This window comes from Pseudochaenichthys georgianus, chromosome 14 (genome assembly GCF_902827115.2).
Source record: "Pseudochaenichthys georgianus chromosome 14, fPseGeo1.2, whole genome shotgun sequence".
NCBI classification, from domain to species: domain Eukaryota; kingdom Metazoa; phylum Chordata; class Actinopteri; order Perciformes; family Channichthyidae; genus Pseudochaenichthys; species Pseudochaenichthys georgianus.
Window position 1 is genome coordinate 25,299,117 of NC_047516.1, and position 17,027 is coordinate 25,316,143.

Consider the following 17,027-nt stretch of genomic DNA (forward strand, 5'->3'; position numbering starts at 1 on the left):
ATCATAATCACCATCCTGTTAGATGATGAGTTTCATTTCCTAAATAACAACACGTTTTTAGAACAGCATGCAGACATTCTTCTTTCCTCCATGTGAGTACAACATATTTAGCTTTTTTGAAAATGTAAAAGAAAACCATTGCCTCGATACATTTAGGTCTAAATATGATCAATAACAATAAACCAAAGCTAGAAAAATGTACAGCAGCGTATGAAATAAAGAGAGTTAAATAAAGACCAGTGTATAAAAAGTTTAATTCCCACACATCTAAAATACAATCATGTTTGTTAAAATGACCCACAGACACAAATAATAATTAAAAAACACTAAGAGCATGTATTAATTCATTGTACCCTATCAATTATATACAAACAGGCAATTCATGATGAAAATAGTAAATATAAATATGAGACCTGAAACTAGCTGCTTATGTAAAACTATCATTCCAACGTAATATACAAAAAAAGAGCAGGGTGTCCAAAAGGGATTTTTAACAGTGGATAAGGGGAAGTGTGTTTTCAGGAGCCACACATCAGACGGTCATCTTTGTTCTCTAAGGAGCACACCATGGCAGCCATGTTTTTCTCTTTGACCTCCTCTTCCTCGCTCTTGCTCGCCTGGGCCTCCCTCAGCTTCTCCTTGTTCAGGGTGAACTGGATGGGGTTGGCGGCAGGCTTTGTCCGCAGGTAGTACATGCCGGTTTTCAGACCCTGCAGAGAGAAGAAGACGGCATTAGGACGTTTGTTTCTTGGCACTGCGATGAGCATTGAGTATTCCCTCAGTCCTGACTTACCAAATGCCATCCGTAGAAGTGCATGCTGGTCAGTTTGCCGTAGTTTGGCTCGGCGATATGGATGTTTAGCGACTGGCTCTGATCGATGTAAGCCCCACGATCTGCTGCCATCTTGATGACTGTCTTCTGGGAGATTTCCCACACAGTTTTATACAGCTGCTTCAGATCAGCAGGGATCTCTTCAATACCCTGCAGACAAGTCAGACAGCATGTTGATCACCAACAAATATTTTAATTATAGGGAGATTTAGAGCAATGATACTGAATAGTGGCTCTTTACCTGGATGGAACCGTTCTGACCAATCAGCTGGTTCTTCATCTCGTCGCTCCACAGTCCTCTCTCTGTGAGGTCCTTCAGCAGGTGAGGGTTCACAATCTGTGGCAGAGGCACACAAGAAAGTCAGAAACAAGGGAGGTCAATTTAAGAGCATGTTTTGATTAGATATTTATGTGTGTAACAAAAAAAAAATAAGCAAATTAACGGTTATCATTTTTAAATATGTGTGATCACTCATTCATGCACCCATGTTACTGTAATTTCCTGTGTATATTGCCAAGATAAATGTTGCAATGCTTTTAGAGTGAAGAGGCTTGCTGTCAAAAACTCCAACCGTTCATGTGGGGATATTTCTAAGCAAATGTATCAGCATAACATGTAAAATCCCCAAATCTGTAGCAGCGCATGCTCTCAGTGCTGACCTGGAACTCTCCGGAGAGAACCCTGCGGGTGTAGATGTTGCTGGTGTACGCCTCAATAGACTCGTTGTTGCCGAGGATCTGGGCGGTGGAGGCTGTGGGCATGGGGGCCATGAGCAGACTGTTCCTCACCCCGTGCCTGAGGACACACAGGGGGGGGGGGGGAGGGGGCAGAGGTTAGCCACAACCCCCACATACAGTAGATAAGAGAAACACCAACAAGGGAGACATTTAGAAAAACTTACTTGGCAATGTTGGCCTTCAATGCTCCCCAGTCACAGAGATCTGTTGGTGTTTTATCCCACATGTCATACTGAAGGATCTGGAGAACACAGGATCAGAGCTGAGCTGCTGAACTGTATCCTGGGATGAATTGAAGGCAATGTGAAAAGTACTCACCCCCTTGCTGACAGGAGATCCGGCGTAGGTTTCATAGGGGCCGAGCTCCGCTGCCAGCTCACAGCTGGCCTCCAGGGCGGCGTGGTAGATGGTCTCAAAGATGTGGATGTTGAGCAGCTGGGCCTCGGGGCTTTCAAAGGGATAACGCATCAGGATGAAGGCATCAGCCAGACCCTGCACACCGATTCCAATTGGTCTGTGGCGCTTGTTAGACCTCTCCGCCTGCAAACCAGCACAGAGGAGCCACTGGTTACCATGGAGCACATAAGACTGCACAGTGGATAGAGAGGGAACACTGTTTTAAAGCTTACCTCAATCACTGGGTAGTAGTTGATGTCAATAATCTTGTTCAGGTTCTTCACAATGACTTTGGTGACAGAAGAAAGCTTTTTGAAGTCAAAGCTCTTTTCTGGGGTCACGTACATGTTGAGGGCAATAGATGCCAGGTTACACACGGCAACCTGAGTAGAACACGAGAAGAGAAATTAATATTAAGTTACCTTTAATTTGACTGTGATTCAAGTGTTATATTTGAAATGATTTTAATGTTATAGTAGTTCTGATAAATCTGCTAATATTTATGTTGATGGGTGCTTTTAAAATGTCTTCATAATAGTAGGCGTGATAGATATTATGTGATGTTTTAATAAACTAATAAACTGCTAAAGGACTGCAGAAGGAGATCAAATAATAGCTAAATCTTGCCTCATCAATATATGTTGCATTGTCATGTTGAATAAAGAGGTATAATCTAAACTAAAACTAAACTAAATATTTAATGTGAATACAGCAGACCTAACAGTTCCTCCCCCCCCTCACCTCATCTTTGCTCGTGTACTCCAGGATCTCCGTGCACAGGTTGCTGGATTTGATGGTGCCCAGATTCTGCTGGTTGCTCTTCCGGTTGCAGGCGTCCTTGTAGAGCATGTATGGTGTCCCGGTTTCTGTCTGAGACTCGATGATGGCGTGCCAAACCTGTTGAGCCTTCACCACACGCTTAGCCCGGCCCTCCTTCTCATAGCTGAGGAGAACACAGACACATGGGACAGGTCAGCAAGGAGTAGTCAGGTGGTTGTTCAGAAGAGAGTTGTGTTGTGTCGCTGGTCTTACCGAGTGTAAAGCTCCTCAAACTCCTCTCCCCAGCACTCCTCTAGCCCGGGAGATTCACCGGGACACATCAGAGACCAGTCCTACGAAAGCAGAAGAGGGGCAATCAGAAGAGTTCAAGATATAGCAGGAAGATTAAACCCCACAGCAAACTTACAGTAGTTTTAGACAAGACATTTGAAGACATCAACTTGGATTTTGAGAAACTGGGGTGAAGTTTTTTTTCACAATTTTCACTCATTTTATAAAAGCCAAACTATTAATGTCGAAAAAACTATCTGCAGATGAATCACCAATGACAATTATAGTTAGTTGCAGCATAAATTATAAAGTGTATCATTTAATTCAAACTGTGACCTTTGCAGAAAGTGAGTCATGGAGGGGATTCCCTCAGATATTCACCTGATTGGCTTCCACTCGCTTCATGAACAGGTCTGGGATCCACATGGCGAAGAACAAGTCTCTGGCCCTCTGCTCCTCTTTGCCCGTGTTCTTCTTCATCTCTAAGAAGTCGAACACATCGAAATGCCACGGCTCCAGGTACACAGCGAAGGCCCCGGGTCTCTGAACAAGGGAACACAGAGAGAGAGAGGTCATTACATTTACTACCAGAGGTGTCTCTACGGCAACAACATCCAGCTCCATTAGTGTGTGTTTTCACCTTGTTGCCTCCCTGGTTTACATAACGTGCTGTGTTGTTGTAGACCCGAAGCATCGGAACCAGCCCATTGGAATTGCCATTAGTCTGCAAAACAAACAAAACAAGAACTACTGTAAGTCATACAATTAAGACACAAGTAAAAGCATTCTTTTTCAGTTTGATTTGAATGCAGAGCTAAAATCATCAATCGATCAACCAAAAAAGAATCGGCAAATATTTTGATAGTGAATACGGATTTATTTATTTTTACAAAAATGACAGCAATCCTGTTTTCAGCCTCTCAAAAATGGACATTTCTCCTATTCTTCCGTATAAATGACATTAACCTAATTATCCTTTGGTTTCGGACTTACAACAATTTTTTTTTATAGGCACAACACTGGAAACGGGTATTGACTTTTATAGACCAAAATATCAAATGATTAATCTGAAAAACAAGCAGCACATTAATAATGAATATAAACAATGAATTTGACTCACCCCAGCGATATAGCTGCCTGTGGCTCTGATGCAGCTCACTGCCAGTCCAATGCCTCCAGCTGATTTGGAGATGAGGGCACACTGCTTCAGAGTGTCGTAAATACCTTCAATGCTGTCATCCTTCATGGTCAGCAAGAAACAACTGCAAAAACAAATTAGATTAGAGAAAGAAGAAAACAATCGAATGTAGAAAAAAGCATCAGATGTCACTGCTCAGAGTGAATTGGATCTATAAAGTATATCTTATCTCACCTGGACAGCTGTGGCCGGGTGGTGCCGGCATTAAAGAGAGTCGGGGAGGCATGGGTGAACCACTTCTCTGACAGCAGGTTGTAGGTTTCAATGGCTGCATCCACGTCTCCTTTATGAATCCCGACAGCCACTCTCATTAGCATGTGCTGGGGCCTCTCAGCAACTGCACAAGGAGAGAGAATAATTAGCAAATAAACAATAGAAATAATATCCAATCAGCACATAAACATGCTTCTCAAGATGCTCCAGGAAAAGCCATTCTCACCTTTGCCGTTAATCCTCAACAAATACGACCGCTCGAGCGTCTTTTAAAGCAAAAAATACAAATTAGTTTTAGAATTCAATATCTAATTGAGATGTTGAATGTAACATTTGAATAAAAGTTACCTTAAAGCCAAAGAAGTTGTAGGAGAAGTCTCTGTCGAAGATGATGGCTGAGTTGAGCCGCTGCAAAATATAGAATATTATGTAAAAACACAATGCAATGACTTGACATTTTAAAACATGAAAGAAATGCATCATAAAATGTGACTTACTCCTTTATTTTCAAGTACAAGGTCGAGCATCTCCTTGGAGATCATAGGAGAGTGGCGTTTATTTAACGGGTTCACGTAGTTGTACAGGTCCTCCATCACATCTACACAAGTATAGAGGAAATAAAGTGCAACATCAGTAAGGAATGGATAATACACATTTATTATACACACACACAAAAGGTGCATATCTTGCAATAGACAGTGTATTTTTCATGGTAACTTGTACTCACCACTGAACACTTTCTTGGTCTCTTTGTGCAGGCTGGACACTACAATGTGTGCAGCCAGCAGTGCGTAGTCAGGGTGTTTGGTGGTGAGGGTGGCGGCTGTCTCAGCTGCCAGAGTGTCCAGCTCCACAGTGGTGACTCCACTGTACAGACCCTGGACCACCTTCATCGTAATCTGAGCCTGCGCAAATAAACAGATAAAGGGTTGAACGCATAGTAGATTATCTTTCAATTCAAGTAGAAATCGTCAAACTTTCACATTTCTTTTTAACATTGATATGACTTGTTACGGTCTTAACTTACAGGGTCCACAAATTCAGAGTTGAGCCCATAGCAAAGCTTCTGAATGCGAGAAGTGATTTTATCAAAAGTTATCGCCTCCTCGCGTCCATCTGAAAAACAAAAATTAAATTAAACATTGTTTGTAAAACTGTATTTGGTTAATTCCCTCAAAAAAAATCTAGACATAAGTTTGTTCATCAAAGAAGTTGTAGAATATGATGAAAGGTTCTAAATATTGAAATAGCAGACAAGATAATCAGTCCCATTGGACTCGTTCCAATGATCAATTAACTCAGATAAAGCGCGCGCTGAACAGATGTGTAACCAGGAAACTTACTTTGCGCCAACACAAATGATGAAAATACATGTTTATAATAATCCTTTTCATATACATTCCTAATAGTGGACAACGCTATTACTTTAAAAAAACGTTTTGGACAGGTGTTCAATATCGTCGTTACTATTGAAAAAAATAAGCTTACTCGTTATTCAAATAAAAAACAAAACAGGCAACAAACTTAAAAACGGATACAAATCTTTTGTCAGTCTGTCCGTTCATAACTCAAGTCTTTGTTTAAAGTCGACGAGAACCATGCACAAAGAAACAAAAGGAAACACACTTTAGCTAAATAGGTACGATTGTACATAATTAACAAGGAGGAAAAGATTAGCAGAAGTGCAGTTTTTATTGTGAGTATTAACGTTTCTTACAGTTTACATATTTTAATTTATTTTAAACGTTTTCCAGGACCTCAAATTACCGTCGCGAAACATTGCATTATCCGATATTATTTGACAGCAAGAAAGTTAAAGTGAGCTACTTTACCTCGCTTAATGACGTGCATGTTGGCAACACTGTTTTCCTCTGACAGCAGTTGTTGTGTTTTCAGCTTCGAAACAGATAAGTTATCTGTATTACTGAGATGTTATAGCAGGTTATTAAACTATAAGGACAACTGGCATTTGAATCTCAAACTGAGGGCGCCAACCTCCTCCTGCCAGTGCCAGTTACAACGCTTTGTGTCAACAGCTCAGCCAATCCGAGAAGACTCAGTCAAATTTATAAACCAATCAAAAATGCATCATCGATCATTTTACAACTTCCGGTCTCCGTTTCCAGGCCAAATCCGGCGCGATATTTCCCAAACAACAGGTTTAACACAACATGTAATTATCCTGTCTGATTTCAGCAGCAGGGTTGCTTCATGTGAGCTCTTTGTTGCAATGTACAAATATGCAACAAGGGTTTATATAGGCGTGACTGACTCTGTTTGTTGTGTAATGCCTTCCTTACACGATAACTCCGCTGGTGCATGTTTTATATGCTATTAATACCTGCAATATTAGTCTACTTGCAAGAGTCTACTTTTTTAATGGAACATTTTCACTTTATTGACTCGTGTAAACAATGTTTACATCGTGTGTTATTCCATGGAGTTATTAAAGCTTTACAAATGAGTGACATTCATTGCAATTATCATTGCTTTGAGTAGCACTTCTAAAGAAAAGTTGTTCCATTAGAAAAATCGTATAAATACAACGACATTGATATAATACAGTAAATATGATCATGAATAGTATATTGGTCTTAAATATATTGATATAAGCATCTAATTGATCCGTTTACACCTTTCATTCATATATGGCTTGACCTCAGACTTTACAAACAAATACAGAAATCCAGGGCTTTACTATTTGATCACATGTTCATATATTTGACCTACATTAAAAAACAAAACAAACATTTGACCTACATTATCTCCGACTTTTATTTTGAAAGAAACTTAACCAAACATGACCGGAAGTGCCACTCAGGATTGTTGCTAATGCTAATGGCCCGGAACAGTAAAGCAGCACTCCGAAGATGGCCGGGGTGTTTGAGGTGGAGGTTGATGGTGTAGAGCATGACCATGGACTCCCGCATCACGATGAGCCGCACCAGGTGAGAGTTATTGGCCCCAGCGACATGTTATGACAGATAAACAGATGGAGGTGAATGTATTCTGGGGTTCTAGCTGCTAACTCGTAACTCAGTGTTAGCTAGCAACTCATGTTACTCACGGGTTTAGCTTAACATAAGCAGCTTGCTACTGTTTAGACATCTGTTACCAAGCATAGGTATCGTTATGGGGTTTACATACAAATACATTTCCATTGCATGTCATAAATATCATTTCGTTATAAAGGCAGTGCCATCTCCCTAACAGCATTAAGCTATGCTAAGCTATCTAGCCGGCTAACGTTTATATCATGTAGTTGTTTTCATCTGGTAAAAGAAGCTAACACGCTGTTTAATAATAATTATATTGGCATTTATAACACATTTCCACACCCATACGTTCAGAGAACTCTACACATAAAGATGATGTGGCTCATTAGGTCAAAGGTCAAGTATATGGCCTTTTCTGTGCTAAGGTGCACGATATGTATCAGTGTCAAGCCACAGGGAAGCATCCAATCCACTTCCTGTGGGGTTTCAATCATCTGGTCAAACCAAACCTGGATGTCAAGCTGACCACAGCAGGGGCTCACAATGTGAAGGGAGACCCCAGAGTGCACTGAAACAGGTGTTGGCTTTTACAGGTGTCATTACTCATGCAGACGCAGAACACCAGCACGGCTGCCATCACAATAGGCTGGTAAAATACACTGAAGATGTTTGGTTCACTGATGATTAAGGTTTCTGAATGGAAATCTGTAACATTTAGACTTGATGTGCCCTGATGGCTATTTTTCTCTGCTTATTATTATATCAAGTGGTAAGAAAAAAGGCTCAAATGTATTCATCTGCTGAACAAAACATATGACGAATCAAATATATTGTTTTTATCCCGGGGGGAATTGGATGTCGTAACAGACACTCAATTAAAATAAAACTATGAAATATGTAAACATAAAGCAATTGGAGTAGTGTGCATGTTACACTACATAATATGTACAATACATACAGTGTTCTTATGTTTAATAAAAGGGCTAAGATCCTTTTGCAATTCACAAACATACTGGCATTATGGATTGAATCCTATCTTGTCAAAATGTAATGTAAATGTAAAAAGGGGCAAATGAGGACCCAGACAGAAAAACGTCTATCAGGCTGTGTGAATTCAGTAAGAAATATTTGTGTACCCAGAGTTAGATACTTACAGGTATAGACACTGTCAGCCTTCATTGATTTTTTTGGCGGATATTAAGCTCTAAAAACAAGAGAACACTTAATCAGCTGCTGGCTGTTCATTTCAGTCATGGTTAAGTAGCTTAACAAGCTCAGCAACTTGGGAGGGACTGTACTCACTAAACAAACTTGGACTTGCACTTTAATAACCTCACCCTTGTTAAATATAGTTATTTGGCTTTGACACGCATTGCTGCACAATTGGTTGCTTTATCTGCTCTGTAATTGATATGCGTGTACGATTTGGAAGTTTAAAGTCAACTGGGTGAGAGTTGATGTACAAAACAGTGGTTTGGTGCTACTATAATTACAGTTTTATTTTCTCCGTGTGATTTGAGGTGTATAATTTTCTGTGATTTTTGTTATCAGTTTGTTTACCTTAGTTGATACAATGTCAACAGTATTGGTCATCATTTGTTTTTTTCCTTTCTTTAGTTGGATTTGTCCAAGCTTTCCCCAGAAGAGAAGTGGAGGTTAGTGTTTTGGACACACTTTTAATGCATTTATTTTTGCAATGTATATAATATGAACTGCACTTGGATAGAAGGACCACTTATCAGTTAAACACAAATTCTAAATGCAGAGTTACTCTTGCAAGCATTTTTATGAATAATACACAATGTTTTCGGTATAGAAAACAACTTCAGACATTATAATTTAAAATGAAAAATATTAAGATAAGAGTGCTTTACACCCACTATTTACATATTAAAAACGTATCAGAAATGCTGCAGTTTGTTTACAGTGACTGCCATAAGGCTGTGATACACACCTTTAAGGGCACACCTATCCTGAGTTTGTTATGACGACAACAAACACTGTGGCTCCCAGCTACGTAACATCAGTTGAGTATTGTATCATCTTTCCACAGGGTGGAGCATGCAAGAATGCACGCCAAACACGAAGGTCATGCGGCCATGCACGCCGAGATGGTGCTTATCCTCATCGTCACCCTCGTCGTCGCACAGCTAGTCCTCGTGCAGTGGAAACAGAGACATTCAAAGTCATACAATGTAAGACACAGACTGTGAGCTGGGCGTGTGTGTGTGTGTGTGTGTTTGCATTGATGGGGAAGGGGGAAATAAGATAGTAAGTACTCGCACAGTGTTTCCCTCACAAGCATACGGCAACACATGGTGCATCATACAGTATATATCCATCAATACTTGTTCTCTCAATGAAGGAGGCATATGGTATTTCCCTTCCTTACAGTGTCTCATGCTGGTTACTGTTTCTCCCTGGCGTTCATGCCTCCTCTAACGTCTGCCCCCTGCTCCCTTGTAGCTGGTGACTCTGTTCCAGATGTGGGTAGTTCCTCTCTACTTCACCACCAAACTTCACTGGTGGAGGTTCCTGAGCACATGGTTCATCTTCTCCGTCATCACAGCGTACATCTCCTTCCGTGCCACTCGCAAGCCCCTGGCCTGCACCACACCCAGGTATAATAACCCTCATACACACATAATCAAACCCTTTCAATTCAAATGCCTTGCTGTTCTGCGGAGTTAACCGTTTGTGATACTGACCAAGGTTTTAATGGTTTTGCTTTTTTTTTGTTGACTTTTTTCACAATTTTCACAATTCGATTGCTTGTTCTGGTTTTCTTTTATTTACTTAATTTAAGTTTTTTTTGTAAGGGTCAGCTATAACATCACGCTATAATAAGTATTTAGTTACATATAAAAGCAATGACATGGTTGGCTTAGTGTGTAGGGAAATTGAGTGGATATGAATGAAATTGCGGCATAGTGCCATCTCCTGGGAGGTCAAGGTGCTTACATTTCTCTGCTTTAATGTCACAAGAGGTAATGGGAATTCATGCTGTTCCTTTTTTAATGATAGTGATATAGCTAAAAGAAACTAAACTGGAGAGAATGTACTCATTTTTATTTCGATTTTTAGCCAGACCATAGTCTTCAAGTTTCTTAAAGATATTGTTTTTATTTTGTGTCAACATTACTAATAATATTTCTAATATAAAATATCATTTTTGGTTTTAGTGCTTCAGTTTTATTTTATTATTACATCCCTGACTCTGGCATACACTGACAGAAAATTCCTTGTCTTTGGTTTGGCAGGTTGGTGTATAAGTGGTTCCTCCTTCTCTACAAGATCAGCTATGGCACAGGAATAGCCGGCTACACTGTGGTCATGTTTACACTTTTTGGTATCAACCTTATATTCAGGTATGTATTGTTAGTTTCATATCTTTTCAGTGGTGCTAAATGAATCATAATATTGTATTTCACTGGATATTTACTTACACAGTTAGAAATAACTCAAAATGATAGGCTGCTGCTGACAGGAGCTGTCATCTTTTTTTCAATTTTTAGGATGTTTGAAGTTCAGCTTCTTCTGGTTCTTTGTTCTACATGTAGCATTTAGTTTTTGATCATCACAATACCCACCAGTTACTAATTGCTCTTCCGTGTTGTCTTTTTCTAAGTCTTTTATGAGCTGACCCTGTGGTTGGTTGCATTTCATTTTGTGCATTGAAGCCCTACAAGAATTCAGCATGCAGAAGGGTAATTTAATTTGACTGATTTAGGCAGGAACAAGAGCAAATAACTCTCTTTTGACTGCCTGCTTCATGGTGTGTACATAATCCATAGCTGGCCTCAGGTGTATGTGTACAAAGGTTACCTGTGGTTGTGTGAGAAGTCACGTAAAACACAATGTGATACCTTTTATTAAAAACATTTCCTCTGTAACAAAATGACATACACACGTGCGTAGTTCTCTCAGATACTTCCCTTTAGGCAATAACAAAGATCTATTCTGTCTGTTTGTAAAGGTCAGAGAAATTATAGTTTGTCTGCTGCTTACGCACATGAAGTGGAAGTTGCTAATTTTAGCTGAGTATAAAACAGGAAAAGGTCCTATAGTAGTTAACCCACATGAGCAGGGTGGTCCAGGCATTTTTCAATGAGGGCCACAGACAGAAATACATACAAAGGGATGGGCCACTCACTAGAGGTGAGGTAGATTGCCTCATATGTTAAGTTATAAGTTAGCTAAATCAATGAAATGTAAAACAATTATGCTTGATACTTGAATATGCTTTAAAGGTCCCATGTTTTGGCCATTTCTACTGATCATAATTCCATTGTTGAGGTCTACTAGAATAGATTTACATTGTTCAATGTTCCAAACTCACATTGGTTTCTCATACAGTATCTCTGTATAGTATGTCTATTCACTAAACGGCTTGTTGGAGCTCCTGCCCCCCCCCTCCCTATGAGCCCCCTGTGCTCTGATTGGGTATGGGGCATGGTACTTAGTCTATATCCAGCAACCAGGGAAACACAGCGGGAAATCCACCTCACACTGTCCGCTCCGGGAGCCTCGCGGGGTGGACTCCTGAGCTGCTCGGGAGTCCATCCTGGCAGAGGGTGTGCCTATTGTTCTATAGCTGTGTGCCAATCGGTCCAGACTTAGTGACGTCAATAGGCCCCGGAAGAAAACAATGGAAAAAGAGAAATCTCCAACGAGGCGTTCTGGGGCAGCATTGACAGGTCTTTTCTGTGTTAGAGTTTTACTCGCTCCAGGGTGTACTTTGAGGGTTTGTGACTCTGCAGACCGTTTACATGCAGAACACACAAGGGGACGGGGACCTTTAACAAACAGCCTACATCACAGTTCTCCATAGTATTTCTTATATTTAGTTACAAAAGGAGTTGGCAGCTCATCCATTCAAACGGAAGCCTCAGATTGCTTATAAGGGAAAATAGCAAAGGTATATTTCATGCTTGGTATGCAAATAAGTTATTGAGTTTTTTCTAATAAACTACGATTTCTTAGGAAATGTTTTCAATTTGAATTGACTGAATTTATTTGAAAAGTGGTCTTATTACACACAAATAGTGTATAATAAATTATAACAAATTTAACAAAGGTTTTTTCTATGTAACTAATAAGCAGCAAAGAACCTTCAATAATATTAATTGGACATTAGTGTAGCGAGGCTGCGACATGACACGCTCATTAACTTTCAGACATTTCTCACATTATTTTCTTAACTGACAGTTTCTTAAATAAATGGAAAATGTAACGTATGCCTACTTATTTAAAACGTGGACTAACGGCAAAGAGCTCCACCTAAATAACCAATGTATCGACTAAAAATGTGCAGGTCCCACAATGTTCCACTTCCTACCTAGAAATGTGCTCGAACGTGAACATTTCCATCCATAAACATCTGAACCTGAGATTTCCGGGTACAGCTGATCATTAGAATTATTCTAGCCCATATGTTTTGTACTTTTTTTTTAACTAATTGAATTAAAGCCAACGTTGAACCCCTCCTGAGCCGTGATGCAGTGCCTTCTCTCTGCAGGATAAAGCCAGAGGACGCGATGGACTTTGGCGTCTCACTACTATTCTACGGTCTGTACTACGGGGTCCTGGGGAGGGACTTTGCAGAGATGTGTGCAGACTTCATGGCTTCCACTGTTGGGGTACGTAGACAGACTGTAGGCCCCAAGCTGTGGGGGTAACAACTGTAAACTGAAGCAGTGGTTCCCAACCGGAGGTACGGGGACCCCTAAGGGTACTTGATGGGTTTGCCGGGGGAGTAGAAAGATTAGGGATTGCAATATATTTCCACACAATAAAACATTTTTAAAATCTATTTTCATAGTCCTTGTGTCCCGCCCCTAGAACTATCAAAGCTTATGAAAGACAAGCAAGCTCAGGTGTCTCTTAAAAGCTCGAGTCTTAACAAAAGATGTTGAAACTGCTAGAAGTGAGTCTTTTATTATTTTTTCACTGACAATAAGTGCAAGCTTAAATACATTTGTATTCAGGGTTATACAAGTGAATTTCATCTAAGGAGCAGTTGGGTTAAATACGATTTACTAAGGGTTTACACAAGGCAAAATGCAGGTGTATCATCATCACAGAGTGAGGGGGTTCTTATAGAATAGAGACCAGCTCAGGGTTACGAGACACTTGGGACCCACTGAGCTAAAGTATCACCTCTTTCTCTCTGTTTTCCAGTACTACAGTGCATCTGGCATGCCAACCAAGCACCTCTCTGACAATATCTGTGCAGTGTGTGGGCAGCCCATCCTCGTAGATGTCAGCGAGGAGGGGATTATCGAGAACACGTACAGATTATCCTGCAACCATGTGTATCCTTCCTCGTGAGAATCGGACATATTGTCATGCAGCTATATGTTTGATCAGCGAAAGAGAAGTCGATCTGCACGATGGGGTATTCCATGTCTATAAAAAGCTTTAGTCATGGTACACTTTGTGACAGAACTTTATTGTGTACGCGATTGTCTAGGCAAAAGGGAATTAGTTAACCTGACCTTTATGTCTTACTGTGGATGTTATGAGTCTGTTCATCTGAAAATGCGCATTACTTCCCCCATTGTTATCTTGTGCAGCTTCCGCTGTAAACAAGTGAATTAAATCATAGAGCCATAACGTTAATCCGCACGATGATATTATTGGCTGTTGCTTCCACAATGTTTTTGGCAGATGTGCAAGAAGACGTACAATATCGTACACTGCCATTTGTATAATAGAACATTTATTTATATATTTCATGTTTGATATATTTTGTGACGGTGGTTTTATTTATTTTTATAGTCATTTGAACTTTTATCCCTTTGAGTTTACTGTGGAAAATGTGTGGTTATCTTACACGGTTACTGCCAATGGTGACAGCTAATTATTCAGCTGCAAAAGATGATGGAACGCGATTAATTCGGCATCAACATTTTAATACTGTTAAGGCAAACATTTAAATAAATGTATTCCCTCAAAAGTAGACTTGGAGATCCACACGAAAAATCCACAACTGTTGGTTTCTACTAATTATATGGATATCTCTTATTTTTGTCATACACATTTAGTGAAATCATTTTGTGCCTAGGTTCAGAAAGTATCTAACAAATAGAAATATGGAATCCAATATCGAAGATTGTTTTACAAAAAGAAAAAAAATAACTTTATAGTTGCGACTTGTATTTTACCACTGTAGCATTAGTGTCTTGTCTGCCAGTTAAATGTATTTACTTTAAAACAGTTGAATTCACAGTGGCTACAAATATAATACATTTCATATTTCAACAATAAGGTTCTTTTGTTAAGGCCCTGTCACATTGTCCCGAAATTGACACCCGATGGACACACGATAAAGGAAATGTTCAAATTCGGCTGTGATCGTAGCAACATCGGGCCATTCGTGAGGGCATCTAAGCCATCGTATGACCGCCGGTGGAGTTTCTCAGGCTCCGGCAGCAACTTCGTGAGCGGCAACTTCGTAAGGCACTCGTGAGGGCATCTTGTCAAATCGTGTCATCTTCGTGTTATCATCGGTACATTCACTCTGATCGGGGCGAATGCCCGATGGCACCGAGGATAACAAGATGCCCTCACGATGGCCTTTACGAAGGGCAAAATTGACACACGAATTCAACACGAAAATGAACCTTCGCAAGGTCCTTCGGCAATTTTTTGGCATGCCAAAGATTTTGCCTCCGCTCACGAAGTTGCTGCCGGAGCCTGAGAAACTCCGCCGGCGGTCATACGAAGGCTTAAGATGCCCTCACGAATGGCCCGATGTTGCTACGATCACAGCCGAATTTGAACATTTCCTCTATCGTGTGTCCATCGGGTTGTTTTATTGCACAACAAAATCATGTAAATATATTATGTAAATAACCCAATTTGTGTTCTGTGAAACTAAAAAGGATATAATATATTATTTTGAAGGACAGTTGACAGGAAATTGTTGTTGTTATGGAAACAACATTACGGAGAAAACGTAATATTTTCTACATATAAAGACGGATAAAGTAAAGAACAAAGTCTGAAGATATCAGTACAGTATCATAGTACTGTAACATAATTGTTTTTGGTACTTTCATTGCAGTTGTATGTCTTAAATGTAATGTAAATGTTGCCTTCGTGTGTGGTTCGGGGCCATCTTCGTGCGAAATTCACAATTCCATATTCGTGTGTCCATCGGGTGTCAATTTCGGGACAGTGTGACAGGGCCTTTAGTAATGACATTTTGAGCCAGTGTTTGAACCGACCCTCACATATTTCAGTGCCGAGCCTTAACTCCACATCCAGATTCCATGAGTTCTGCATAAGAGGATGGTGTATCGTCGGAAAGAAGCAGATGTGTCCGTACTGCAAAGAGAAGGTGGATCTGAAGAGGATGTTCAGCAACCCGTATCCTTCTTTTAAGTTCTTTATACATGTTGGCTCTCCCTGTTGTTTTTCTGTGCTGCATTATTAAAAATTGTATTTTGCGTATATATCGTTACAAGTTAATTCTAGATATAATTAACAGTGCAGTAATATCCACGTTCAGACTGCATAAAAGATAAAACAAGTGAAAGTAGGGCCTGAAACCTAAATTGGGTGTTTTCACAGCAGACATTCCAAGACGTGTTTCTTGTAACTACGGGGGAACTTTTGACGGCAAAGTTTTGTTGCATTTTTCAGACGGCTTATTAAAGGCGTGGTGAAATGAGATGTGAAACATTTATAGGTTATATATATTAAGTTCCTGTTCCTTTTTTTTGTGTTCACAGTTGACACTAAAGACGACTCTTTTCCAGAAACTGAAAGTGGTTTCTTCCGCCTCTTAATCTGTGTTTTATCCGCTTTAATTGGCATCCATCCATTCGCCATTGTGGATTGCTGTTCAAGTTTTTTCCTTAACCCATTTTCCTTTTAGCTGGGAGAGGCCACATGTCATGTATGGACAACTTTTGGACTGGCTTCGGTACTTGGTGGCGTGGCAGCCTGTTATCATTGGATTTGTGCAAGGCATCAACTACGTCCTGGGTCTGGAGTGACCTGCGGTGCAGAAAGGGACAAAACACGCCACAAAGAGATGATATGCACTGGCTCAAAAGACTGAGGGCCTAACATTGAACTAAAACACCAATAAAAGTGTCTATACTTTCTGTGTATATATTTATAGGCACATATTGTCTGTATTTACAGTTTATTTGAATTTTATTGGTAAATATGGATGTCAGTCAGTTTCCCAGGATTTGTTTCACACACTTGATAATTGTTCGGTGCATCTTTCAGTATGGCCTAGTAAAGCGGTTCTAAAAATCATTAGGGGGTGCTTTTTACTAATTTATGTCTTAAGTGTTTGTTTATTCTTAGTAAAAAAGATCCTGCTGGAGTTTGACTTTGTCCTCATGTCTGATGGCTATCACACATGAGCAATAAAGATTAAATGGAAACACAAGTAATATATAATCCCTCCCTCTGTCTCCAAAGTGCACATACACACATTTATGTAATAATTTGTTTAGCCTTTTAACTCTGAGTCATTATTTTGAACTTCAGTGACATGAGTACGTTTCATACATACAGCCTCATGCATCATATGCCAGTAAGCACCGTCATTGTGGGGGAAAAAAAATCTGAAACGGAGGAT

At 40.0% G+C, this 17,027-nt stretch overlaps 2 protein-coding genes across 2 annotated transcripts; one reads left to right on the top strand and one right to left on the bottom strand.

Annotated features, from left to right (window-relative positions):
- Positions 1–157: 157 nt before the first annotated feature.
- LOC117458698 (ribonucleoside-diphosphate reductase large subunit-like) lies at positions 158–6,370 on the bottom strand. The gene is made up of 19 exons (XM_034099320.1): positions 6,260–6,370; positions 5,455–5,543; positions 5,155–5,332; positions 4,925–5,025; positions 4,776–4,835; positions 4,654–4,693; positions 4,389–4,551; positions 4,137–4,278; positions 3,657–3,740; positions 3,398–3,559; positions 2,999–3,078; positions 2,708–2,909; positions 2,200–2,349; positions 1,889–2,110; positions 1,735–1,811; positions 1,493–1,628; positions 1,074–1,169; positions 794–982; positions 158–710 (listed from the first exon to the last, which is right to left on the bottom strand). Exons 1-19 carry the CDS (start codon positions 6,276–6,278, stop codon positions 519–521), a joined length of 2,382 nt encoding a protein of 793 aa, XP_033955211.1. The 5' UTR covers positions 6,279–6,370; the 3' UTR covers positions 158–518.
- An 866-nt stretch (positions 6,371–7,236) lies between these two features.
- On the top strand, positions 7,237–16,835 carry rnf121 (ring finger protein 121). Its single transcript, XM_034099321.2, has 9 exons — positions 7,237–7,375; positions 9,041–9,078; positions 9,477–9,618; positions 9,890–10,044; positions 10,684–10,791; positions 12,942–13,062; positions 13,604–13,737; positions 15,695–15,796; positions 16,308–16,835. The coding sequence occupies exons 1-9, from the start codon at positions 7,298–7,300 to the stop codon at positions 16,426–16,428; spliced, it is 999 nt and encodes a 332-aa protein (XP_033955212.1). The 5' UTR covers positions 7,237–7,297; the 3' UTR covers positions 16,429–16,835.
- The last annotated feature ends 192 nt before the right edge of the window (positions 16,836–17,027 follow it).

Bases quoted from the DNA above. Each gene is read 5' to 3' on its own strand.
- LOC117458698 (XM_034099320.1), bottom strand. The intron at 4,694-4,775 runs GTAACTTTTATT...TTGCTTTAAAAG, and splicing joins ACAACTTCTTTGGCTTTAAG to ACGCTCGAGCGGTCGTATTT. The intron at 3,560-3,656 runs GTGAAAACACAC...TCCCTTGTTCAG, and splicing joins TAAACCAGGGAGGCAACAAG to AGACCCGGGGCCTTCGCTGT.
- rnf121 (XM_034099321.2), top strand. From the start codon at position 7,298: ATGGCCGGGGTGTTTGAGGTGGAGGTTGATGGTGTAGAGCATGACCAT. The intron at 7,376-9,040 runs GTGAGAGTTATT...TCCTTTCTTTAG, and splicing joins ATCACGATGAGCCGCACCAG to TTGGATTTGTCCAAGCTTTC. The intron at 13,063-13,603 runs GTACGTAGACAG...TCTGTTTTCCAG, and splicing joins TCATGGCTTCCACTGTTGGG to TACTACAGTGCATCTGGCAT.